At 43.8% G+C, this 12,182-nt stretch overlaps 1 protein-coding gene across 2 annotated transcripts in view; it reads left to right on the top strand.

Annotated features, from left to right (window-relative positions):
- DLG5 (discs large MAGUK scaffold protein 5) overlaps nt 1–12,182 on the top strand; it is a 172,634-nt gene that overhangs the window by 58,014 nt on the left and 102,438 nt on the right. Inside the window, exons 2-3 of one of the 2 annotated variants that reach the window (XM_075934726.2) lie at nt 5,438–5,506; nt 9,262–9,291. In XM_075934726.2, the coding sequence (XP_075790841.2) occupies nt 5,438–5,506; nt 9,262–9,291 (99 nt within the window). The remainder of the gene's footprint in view (nt 1–5,437; nt 5,507–9,261; nt 9,292–12,182) is intronic. The other variant, XM_075934727.2, reaches the window with a different exon arrangement.

Here is a 12,182-nt window from a genome sequence, read left to right as displayed (position 1 = left end):
CTCACACGGAGCTGCTCTTCCACCGTGCTGCTGCCTTCCTATCCCAGGCAGCAGCACTGGGGATGGCAGGTGTGAGCTGATACAAGCGGAGAGCAGGCTCCATGAAGCTGCCTCCGCTCCCCCCCCCCCCCCCCCGGCTGCTTCCTGCAGAGGTGGGTGCGGGGAGGGCCAAGCAGGAGCTGGTGCTCTGAGGAGCTGACTTAAAAGCTGGTCCCCCATGAGCACTGGCTTCACAGAGCAGCCTCTCCCTCTGTGTCCCCCGTGCTGCTGCCTCTATCAGAAGCAACAGTGGGGAGGGCAGCGGCGGCTGTACGGGATGCTGGAGCAGCTTCAGTCTGTGGTGGGGAGGGTCCGAGGCTGCCCTGGCTCTTCCTCCCCCCACCTAGGCCCTCAGGCCAAAGACACCCTGGCTCTCCCCCCCCTCCCCCCCCCAAGACCAAAGCCACCAGGCCCTTGGCCCCCTGTCCCTGCATCTTTGCCCTCCCCCCCAGCCACCAGGGAGGGGGCAAAACCTGGCCATACCTCAAGCCATGAGGGTGGAGACTTTGTGACTCCCGAGTGCCGCCCTCCCCCCCCCCCCCATGAGGGGGAGGGTGTGTGGCTCCCAGCCTCCCCTCCCCCGCAAGTAGGAAGGGGGAGCAGCTCCTGGACCTTCTCCAGAGCACCAGGGAAGCCATGTGGCTGCTGCCCTGCCCATTGGGGAGGCTTCATGGCTGCTGCCCCCCTTCCCCCCCGAGTTCCATGGAAGCTGGAGACTGCATTGCTATTGCCCGCTCTAGCACCAGGGAGGCCAAGGCCCTCAGCATGGGGGACGGAGGGAGGGGCTGCAGGACACACAGGAAAAACGTTACATATTTAGAAAGATCTACTTGACTCTAAAGACTATAGAGAGTTGCTTGAGCTAATATTCTACTTGCTTTATAGTGTTGATAATTCCAAATGCAAATGTCAATTACAATTTTGTTTTGAAAAAGCAAAATTCCATTTGAGTTTTCCTAATAAAATACTTCCCCTCTTTATTAAAAACATGAAACAAATTTCCAGGTGGCAGCTGAACAGCAGATCTATCTGTGTGAAAATGAACTTTTCAGCTTGGGAAGAGATGACTATGGGGGATATGGAGAGAAAGTTAATACGGAAAAGTTAATTTATTCCTTCCTGTAACACAAGAATGAGGAGTCACCAAATGAATTTAATAGAGCGCAGGTTTAAGATAAACAAACCAACAAAAAAAGTAGGGTTTTTTTTTTCCCCCCACAAAACACACGGTCAAACTGTGGAACTTCCTGCCAGAGGATGTGGTCAAGTCCAGGACTACAACAGGGTTCAAAAAAGAGTTAAATTCATGGTGGATAGGTCCATCGATGGCTATTAGCCAGGATGGACAGGTATGGTGTCCCTAGCCTCTGGTGTTAGGGCTGGGAATGGGCAATGGGATGGATCACTTGATAATGGATTCTGTTGATTGGTTCTGAACCACCTGACACTGATTGTCAGAAGATAGGCTACTGGGCTAGATGGACCTTTTGGTCTGACCCCATATGGCTGTTGTTATGGAACTGCATGAGCCAACCTGTTGAAAGGTGTAGTGATAATTTCAGTGAAACATACCTTCTATGTTCTTCTAATTAAAGACTTTTCGGTTAAAGTTGAAGTAGCCATTTACAAAATTAAAAAAATCTGTAACTTTAAACTTGTTCACTAGAAAAATGGACCAGTTTTGTCTCATACTTTACAAAACATCTACTTAAGGTGATGATAAAATGCAAAGAAATCCAAAGTTGGAGTAGTTTTGTCTTTTGGTATATTTCCTACCTCTTTCAAATACAGTTCCCAGCCTAATTAAACAGCAGCAGTTTAGAACAATAGTTTCAGTGCTGCATCCCTTTGAGTGGTTTCAGGCAGTGGGTGGTTGATGAGTACAGTAATTCACGAGACTCTATTTTGCTAATGTGAAAATAGTGGTGTAGGGATAATTCTAACACTATGAATAATTTACCAAATCACCTAGTTGCATGTACAATTTCTGCCAATTTATTGATATTGAATACTAACGTAACAAGTTCCAGACATTGACCTTATTTCATCCCCACTGTGTTTAAACAGAACAGAACTCATCAGGTACACATGCTTTAGGGGAGCAGACACAAACTCTTTTCCATAGGTATTACTAAGAAGAACCCCAGGTGTAACTTTTTTTCAGGTTGCAGGGCTGATGAGCTATGAAGGATTAGATAGATGACTGCAACCTTCTTCTTGGATGTGGGTGTTCAGATGGCAGAATGCTGACTGTCAGATTTTTGCACTCGTAGTTCTTACCAACAGCTGTATTGCATCTTCCCGCTATCTCTAGGAAGAGGTCATGCTTTACTTATCTAGACCATCTTGATATATTTCACAAAACGCTATTCTAACTTTGTTATAGAGAGTTTGACTCCTTTTTAAAAAACAAGATTGCTTATTGATGAAGAAAACCAAGGATCTAACAGTGAGATGCTGTCTGGTTTTTGAAGAATCTGTTGTGGATTTTGAGACCTAACCTGTATAGCTGTTTACTTGAAAATGTTTAAAAGCAGCAACAGTAGACCAAATCTTTCACTTTGTCAGATCATTCTTAAATATCAAAAGTAGGAGCTTTACTTGGGTGTAAGGTTTTAAAGCAGTGTGAAACTACCAATGGGAACCTCTTTAACAGTGCCCATCTTTTAAAGAGTGTGCTTCTTTAAGGAAAAAAACACATTGCAACAGATAGGGATGCAGAACCAAAGTGCTGTTGAAAAAAATATTGATTGGGCCAACTGGACACATGGGGAGGAGGAGATGATTTTTGGACCCACAAGATGTGTACCAGATATCACTTAGATACGTTTGTACCCTGGTATCCTTTCTCTCCTTAAGTCCTGGTTCTCCATATGTATACAGTCAAACACCTGCACCGACTACATTGACTTTAGTGATGCTTTGGATGCATTTGCAGGCTTGGGGTCTTACGTTATCGGCTGTTGAGGGAAGGGGCCTGTCTCCTCATATGTCGTAAATGCCTTAGCATGTGTTTACTACTGTGTAAGGGATGATAAATGCTGTGCCCATAATCTGTTTTTGACTTCTGCTTTAAGGTATGTTTCCACAGTGTATTCATTGTATGCAAAACTGTCAGCTGACATTAGCTAGGAAAGAGGGAATGTTTGATTTTCAGCCCAGATCTACAAGGGTCGGTTGTATTATTTTTAAGCTGAAGACAAATGACATTCTGGATCATCGTGGTGTCTGTTACAAATTTCAGTCTGAGTATCAAATGAGACACTGGAAAGGACAAACTACTGGAGTGACAGGGAGAACAGTCTGTGCTAGTTGTTTGGTTTTTTAACTTCTCAAAGGTGCCCTAATTATAATATCTGAGTGCTCCTTCACAGGGAAATATATTATAGATTGGGATACTGAGATACGGAACGTAAATTATTGCCATGAGTTAAAGCTGGCAATAGTACCCTGATCTTGTCTCCAAGTCACTACCTTAATTGCCAGAACATCTTCCCTCTCCACTATCAATCATCCCATTTGTCACTGAGACACATTGCAGGCTAGTGAGTTCAGCTATCTGTAGAGTCATGATGAAACTCTTTCTAGAGAAAAATTTGAATTACTGGAATTGGAGCACTCCTGGTTTTTAATTCATTGGGTGCTCTTGAAAAGGGCCAGAAGCCCTTTGCAGTGCCTATTTTCTTGTGTTCCTAAAAGGAAACTGGTGAGGAGGTAAACTTTTAACAGATGCTTAATTAGCTTTTACCTTTCAAGATGGGCATTCAGATCCTGCTCTAGTCGCACGTGCGGCGAGATCGTGATCTCATCCTGATACTTGCTGTTGTAAAAACTTCCTCCAAATACAGGTGGTGGCCAATAAAGGTTTTCTTCAAACTCCTGCCCCCAGGCCAGGGCTACAAAATATGCTGAAGGTTAGGATGGAGGTGTGAAAGACTCTTACGTAGTGAAGAGACACTGATGGACTCTAGTTGATGCTTAGAGTATCTTCCTTTAAATGAGCAGTATCAAATAACAAAACTCCTCATTTTACTGCATCAAAAATGTCCACAGTATGGGGGGAAAGATAGAGGCTACTACATTAGTTACCTGTCAAAGTGACATACTTGTCAGATATGTTTTTTTTATAATCTACAATATGTGTAATCAATTGGAATTATTCAATAAGCAGTGCATGTTGAAACTTTCTTTCCAAAAAGCTGTCAGGTAAAATAACCAATTCTTGTAGGTATTTTGGTTTAGTAGTGAAGCTAGAGAGTCTGCTTCAAAGGATTAATTGTGGCATCACCCTACTTTTCTGACATTTGTTCTCATCGTTGCAGCGTTTGCTCCTGTTGTGCCAAATTCAGGGCTGGCTTCTCAACTAGTGTAAATTGGAATTGCTTATTGAAATCTAGGAAGCCATACCAGTGTACTCTAGCTGAAGAGCCAGGCCTTGGTTTTTGATACTGTGTTTTGTAGTGTGACACGTTGTGACAAGGAGTTTGGAAGAAACAAACCTTAAAGCATGAGTGGAAAGAATTAGGAGAGTAAAAGAGTCTTGCACAGAAACCTTCATACTAAGGCCAGATTTTTGGAGGATAGACTTGATATATGTGCCAGTGGAAATTCCCTTGGTGTGCCTCTTACCTTATCGTTCATAACCTCCTTCCCTCTCTCATTTGTGTGGTGGAATTTTTTTTGGAGGGAGGGGTAGAGAAGAGATGCAATTTTTTGATAGGCAGCTCTTCAAATAGATCCCATCTTATTGCTTGTTCTCGTAAATAAATTGTACTTTATTTTCATAATAGCAATGCTAATTAAAGATCCCACCCTTCCGTGTCTCCGGTATTAGCAAAACAGTGTTGAGGCTTTCCTCTTGTAAGACTGGCTACTTGAAAAAAGCAAATGGAGGGAATCTAGATTTATTGAAGCCCAAGCATGAAATTAGTTCTTCACGCTTGGGAATGGTTTCTTGAGGGTCGTCATAGCGTAATCGGGTGTCATGACCAGGTAGCAGCTCCTATGTATTGCAAAAACTGAAAAGTGCAATTAGTGTAGGCCTCCTTCTGAAAGTCTTGAACTAAGCTGAGTGTTACTGTCTCTTATGTGCTTGAGGGGAAGTAATTGTTTGGAATAGGAGTAACACAGATTAATAGGATTGGTTCATGATAAAGGAAGCCAGTGACCTCAGGTATTCCAGTTACTGTGAGATTCTAGTGATATGTTCTAGAAATACCTAAGTAAATAACAAACTGTCTTTAGGATCTCAGCAGAGATGTGTCTGTTGGATACCACTGGTTTGATCTGTTGAGAGAGCAAAATTGATATTTTCTTGGTGGATTGAAGAAAAACCGGAGGGAGAGAGTGAAGGCAAAGAACTAACTTTTTGCTTTTTTTTTTTTTTTTCATATTCCAGGGTCCACTTACAGTGTGCTGTCAATCATGCCATCTGATTCCGAAAGCAGCAGTTCTCTTAGTAGCATTGGTGAGTAAAATATTATAGCAAAGAGCTTAAAGTATACACCTTTCAGTGGGGTTACATTTTTCAAGGATCACAGTTGGAAGCATGAATAGATCTCTCTGGGTTTTGTATAATAACAAATGTAAATGTAGGCTAAATTATGAGAGTGAACTGCAATTGTCTTCCCAATGACAACGCTTATGCTCAGTTAATATTGCAGGGCTAAACATTTTTATAGCTAAAGGTAATGATGAGCAGCCAATAAAATCTGTGCTTAAGATCCGTTGAGTTACATAACTGATCATAATTACAGCAGTGTTATTAGTGATATTTTTATTAGTGATATTTAACATGTAAATCATAACTAGATTTAAAACAACCCTGAAAGAGAATGAAAAATAGTTTTAGCTCAAGTTATCCAACTCTTAAGCTTTGTCCAGCTGCTGCAGAACTTCGGGAGTGACTTGTAATAGATCTTTTGTTCTTAATATGATTGGTTACTTCACTTCCTCCAACTTTCTAAATATCATTTTCATGACCACTCTCTGATAAACGTATGAAAAAGTTAAGTGTGGTCTAAAATTAAACAAGAGTGGCATAGCGAGCTTCACTACCAGCTTATTCAGCTTTCCACATACACAAATTTTTGTGAAATTTGCATAAACGTGATTAATCTTAAATAAAGGTCATGGACTCCTGCATGTTAAAGTTCCAGTGTTGCGTCAGACATCCGTAGAATTCTCTTGATAGCACAAGACAAGTCAGTTGTCTATTAAAGAATGTCTTCAGACATCAGGTTGAACTTTAACTTCAGCATGCAAGAACAAGATTTCAGTTTTGACTAAAACTATTTACTGAAATAACGGGAAGCCGTGACACTTCAGAATTTTTTTTTTCAAGACTCAACTTGTAGGATGGCTGCTAGCATATAGAAGATGTGTACGTATTTCTTTTTAAAAATAAATATTTAACCTTTTTTGCACATACTAAAGAGTTGGAATAAGAGTGTTTAAAATTGCATTTTTAAAATTTTAATAGAGGAGTGGGTTAAAAGTAGTCTTTGGAGAGTATAAAATACATTTTACATGATTCCTTTTTCCAGAATTGCCTCCCTCCAAGTTATAGTTAATATGCCTTCTATTTTCCTTCTGCCTTTCTGTCAGGTGTGTATTTTCTGAAAGTGCAGGTGAGAGACAAGTGAGACTGGCGTTGTGGCAGCTACAGTCAAATCTTTTTTTCCATTTTCTGTTCTAAATCATTTGTCTCAAGATTTGTGCTGTTATCCAAACCAGACTATCATCATATGTAAGAGAAATACAACTATTTTCCTTCGGAAGAATTGTTCCACTCGCTAGATAGATCAGCACCTAGAATCGGAATAACAGTAAAAAGATCTTTATGATCTTGTAATTCAACATTATTTTGGTTAGAATTGGACGAATCTCGCTTTTTAAAATGTTGCCAGAAATTCTATGCTTTAATGCAGATTTAGGACATATCTGTAGACTTCAGATATTTCCAGTTATTTTTGCAGAACTCAGGTTTGTGTTCAAAAATACTTTCCTAGCTTTTCTGGATACAGCAGGATCTCTTTTTGTATGTGGAGCATTCTAGTATTGTCATGTAGAACCTGTAGTTAGCCACAAACAGTAGCCCTGAGTCATGAGCTTCCACATCCTAATTGTTAACACGGAAACTTAATGGTGGTGTTTCATATGCCAACATATCAATTATTTCATTGCTGCTTGCTTTTAGCAGAAACATGCATCTGTTTTGTTTTACACAGTGTGGTTGGATTCATTTGCAAGACATATCGCAGGAAGTTTCACATAAATTAAGTGTTACATACAAATACTTGTATTGTCTATTAAATGTTTTGTATGTTCCCTCTTTCATTGTGGAGGGAAAAGAAAGTGTAATCTGTTAGGAACTGGTAAATGTTGGGGGTGAGGAAATGAAAGAGTGCATGAAGGTTAGAGAATTTTAAAAAAGGAGAGGGAAATTAAAGCTAATATGTAAAGCAATGTAAATAATTAAGGATCTAGTCCAAAGCCTGTCAAGTCGATGGGAATCTTTCTGTTGAATTCAGATGACTTGGAATCAGAGCCTTACTTTTAAAAATACAGTGGATTGTTGCTAAATTCTGTAAAATCCAGAGGCAATGTTTTTAGAATTTGACACGATCCTCATTTCAGAGTGTGTCAAGATCTTTTTTACATATCCAATGGTCCAAGATATAACTCAGGGTCTTCATGAAGAGTTTGTGGAAAAACAACTAGCATTTGACACCATTTTGCTCTGAACTTTTGATTTGGGTATTTAAAGGGCACAAAGCTCTTGAGTGGATTTGTTGATCCTGTTAAGAGTAGGCAATAGTGGACTATTTCTTAACATGAACGGAAGGCAGTCTATTAAACATGTAAACCATCAATATTTCTAACTTTAGGATTCTTCATAGTTCATCTCCCTTGGGGGAAAAAAATTAATATAGGGTATATAGTGCTTGCATAGGTAAATTAATTCTCTTTTGTGTTTTGACACTCCCACCATTTGTTAATTCCACAGGCCAGACTATAGGGCACAACATTCCATTCATTTGTATCCAGTCACTTTTCCTCCTGTAAGAAGGGAACAGTATTTTAAATATTTTTTTACTTTATTTTTTGGAACCCAGTAACGGTATTTTTGCTGCTTAATAACCAGCATATAAAAAAGGCTTTTTTATGTTAGCAAGTTACCTTACAACTACAGCCAAATTCTTTCAACGCTATTTGATTTGTTGAGTTACAGGTCGTCACAACTGAAGCTGTTTGCATGCCAGAACCCTGAAGGCTTCATATGGCTTTCTTGAATGGAATCCTAGCAGTATGAAGCTACAATATTTCAGAAATTACATATAAAAACATATATTCAAATAGATTTTCATTAATAGAACACGCTGTGCAATGAAACAGACAAGTTTTCGATGTGAAATGCACACAGTATGGAGGAAAGAGAAAAGTAGTTTGCTAGATATATCCTCTGGATTAAATGTAAATCCACTTGGACATATGTGGGGGCCGGGGGAGAGGGTGTTTCTTCAGTACATCTGTTTCTCTTTCACGATGGGCAAGAAAGGTTCACCCAGGATCCATCTCACTTGTTCACCTGGGGATAACCTCAAGTGATCCTCCTATTTCCATTGATTGTCAAATAAAGTTCAGAACTGGGAGTACTAGTTGCCAGAGGCAAATACAAAAGATTTGAGAGCCCCTAATAAGGCCTAGGGGAAGCGCATGGGTGAGAAATCCAAATCCTGCCCCAAGTTGCTTAGAAGAGAGTTCTAACCTTGGACTCTGCTTGGGGGCTTTGTATTTCATAACCTCCTTTAACCTAATGTGTCATACAAACGTGAGTCACTTCCCCCTCCCCCTTCTTTGTTGGTTGGAATGGAGTAAGTTCTCTCTGTCTCTGTAGGCCAGATCGTCCTCGCTGCTGAGTGGTGGTGTATTTGGTGCAGTTCCTGGTCGTCTTCATTAGGTGGTTCTGTCTTGAAGTAGCTCCAACGAATGGAGACAGTATAATGGAAAAGATACTTGTGAGTTGAACAACTGCTTTAGGATTCTGAATAGCAGTTGTGGAACTGTCCAGGTTCTTCTGTCAGTAGTCTGGGGAAGAGTTGATATTTCACACTATTGTATCAAGCATAGAGTCTGGAAATGTAATTTCATTTTGAAAAATAAAAGTTTTGCCTGCTGTAAATTGTGGCTTAGATTTGTTATCCTTTCCTTCCTCATCAGGGAAAGCTAATGACCAGCTGGGGCAAGTAGGTGAGTAAACTTCAGGCCTGGACATGAGAAGTTAGTAAGACAGAATTGTATTGGCATCTTCCCCCAGTGTAATCTGCTTTAATAGAGGTAGGTAGATCCTGTCCAGGATAGTTTGATTGTATGAAAACATTGTAGTGTCCACAAATCATGTTGATATTAGTATAAATATTCTACATGGATTGTTTTGTCTTTTTTTTTTTTTTTTGAGAGCTCCTACAGTGCCTAGCACATGGTCTTAGTTGATGACTGATTTATTATAATACTGATTGTGCATTGCAGCTGCACCAATCTGTGTGCAAATCAAACAGCTGGTAGTTGCCGAGTCCTGTGGTATCTCCCTGCAAACTGCATAAATGGATTGTGGGGTAATCCCTGGTGTGGAGAAGAGAGAATCCAAAGTAACTTGGGATATAAATGTATCTATCCTGCCATCTTTGTCACCAGTGCTGGCTGCAGATTTCAACCCTTCCACCTTTCTGATAGGAATATGGTAGCAAAGTTCTTCAAATCAATTTTATGCACTTATATGCTTCTCTTCGTTCTTCTCAGTTATTCATCTGCAGTGCTGTCTACCGGCGCTCTTGCTTGCGGCACATATCCCTTCACTGAGATCAGATCTTCCTTCACAGATTTGTTTCGTTTTGGGTTTGTTAGTAATTACCTGGGCTCTGTTTGTTTTTTATTTACTCTGAGGGTAATGGTGTTTACTTATTCCAGGAGACTTGGGGAAGGACAATTTGAGATGGGCAATAAACTGAGGGGAAAAGGCATCTGGTGTTCTGTGATGCAGCACCCCACAGGGATTAATTAAGAGCAGACTGGTGGTGGTTCTAGTGCTTGTTTATGTCCATTCTGTCCAGGTGTGTGCGCATGCCCTGTGCACAAGTTCCGGAAGCTTTTTGCCCTTAGCAGTACCTGTTGGGCCAGCAGGGGAGTCCTCTGGAGTGGTGCCAGTATATCCTAGCATATAACCCCGTGCTGGCCCTCCACCCCCTCAGTTCCTTCTTTCTGCCCCTGATGGTTGCTGGAACGCTCTGGTTGCCTTTGCAAGTGTGCCCTTAGCTTTCTCCTTAGGAGTAGTTAGCAGTTGATTGTTAGTAGACAGTGATTAGATCAGTGGTCCCCAATGTGGTGCCAGGCCATTTCTGTGCGCCCGTCGAGTGGGTGGCCCCGCTCCCAGGTGCATGGCGCAAGGGCTGTGCCGGCCCCGGGCACGCGGCGTATGGGCATCCCCGCTCCTGGGCATGCAGTGGAGGAGCGGCGCCGGCCCCGGGAGTGCAGCGCATGGGTGTCCGGCATGTGAGCGGCCCCGCTCCCGGGCGCCCAGCAGCCCCAAAAGGTTGGGGACCACTGGATTAGATAGTGGTGTTAGTCATTACCACCTCCCCACCCCCGCTTCTCCCCTCAGGGAGGGCATGCTGGGGCCCCCGGGCTTCAAACATTATCAACAGTGCTCCAAACCCATGCCCCATGGGTCCTTTAAGCCGTCTACGCAGAGGGAGAGAGACTCGAGGCTTAAGCTCCTGTTAATGGAGTCGGTACTTCAATGCTTCCCCCCCCCCCCCCCCCGCTGGAGCACACCAGCATCGACTAGAGACACAGGGGGCTCCAAGGCACATGGTGCCTTCCCCGCACCGATTTGCACTGAGGTACGGATCTCAATTGCCGGTGCCGTCGACCAGTAACTGGCACGAAGTGAAAGGTTGCCACAGAAATGGGACTGGAGCGCCTTCCTCCGGGAGCTAGTGCTTCAAGGGAGGAGCCTGGTAGGATTGGGAGCCCAAGGGGGCCGGGACCTGTCTCTGGAGGAGGTCCGGAGGCCATCCATGCAGCGCACAGGAGCACGCGGGCTGCAAGACCCATGTGCCTAAGCGGGCCCTGGCACTGCAGCCAGCACTGCCTAGGCCATCGCCCACGCAAGACCTGGGCTTGGCACCATGGAGGAGAGCACCTTTTCCCACAGAGTCGGCACCGCGCACTCTGGCACTGGTGTCCCACACCACGCCCCCCCCCCCCCCGATACTGCCTGTACCCCATAGAGGGAAACGGGCTGCCATGGCTCACCATGTGGTTCAGGGGGAAGAAGGGTCTTCTGCACTGCCATGGAGGGTGTTGGAATACTCTTTGGAGTCCTATGCGGAGTCTCGGGTCTCATCAGCCTCCTCTCAATGGTCAGCTGCATCTAGGGTCTCTTGCTCGTCTTGTAGGTCGGCGCACCGCTTCAGGTCCAATCCACCGGTCCTCGTCTCGGCATCACTTGGGGCATCTCATCCAACCCATGGTCCAGACATGGCCCCCCCCAGTGGCAGCTGCCTATGCAGTGGCCCTTCTGGACACCGTGGGCCTATCATCAGGCACAAAGCCCTGACCTGTTGAGACCAGGCTCTCTAGCGACCTCTGTGCGCTCTAGCTGTAGGTCTGCCCCCTCGGCCACCCCGCTCACCAGGGACTCGGGCTTGGAGACTAGAGCCAGCTCCCCGGGATTGAGAGGTGAAGCGGCTGAGCCACCCTGTCATCTCCTTCCAGCAGGCCCTGTGCAGAGCCCTGGCCACAGGACTGAGCCTGCCGCCACGGTTATGGTTCAACCCCAGCTGCTGGAGTCCTCGTCCTCATCAATGGATGAGGCCTTAGCAGATCCATCTCCGGGCATGCCTACGATGGACATGCGAGCCCATCAGAACCTCCTCAGGCACCTTGTGCAGAACCTGGGGATACAGGCGGAAGAGATTGAGGAGGACCCTGTGGTGGACATTCTTATGGCTGATGCTCTGGCTAAGATCGCCCTGTCTCTGAATAAAATGGTGGCAAAGATAACCAAGACCCTTACGGTAGACACCGGCCTCCATTCCCCCGACATAAAAAGGGGTTGAGAGGAGGTATTTCGTGCCCCA

Source organism: Pelodiscus sinensis, chromosome 8, assembly GCF_052426305.1.
Source record: "Pelodiscus sinensis isolate ZL-2025 chromosome 8, ASM5242630v1, whole genome shotgun sequence".
Classification (NCBI taxonomy): Eukaryota; Metazoa; Chordata; order Testudines; family Trionychidae; genus Pelodiscus; species Pelodiscus sinensis.
This window is presented reverse-complemented; position numbering and strand designations above follow the sequence as displayed.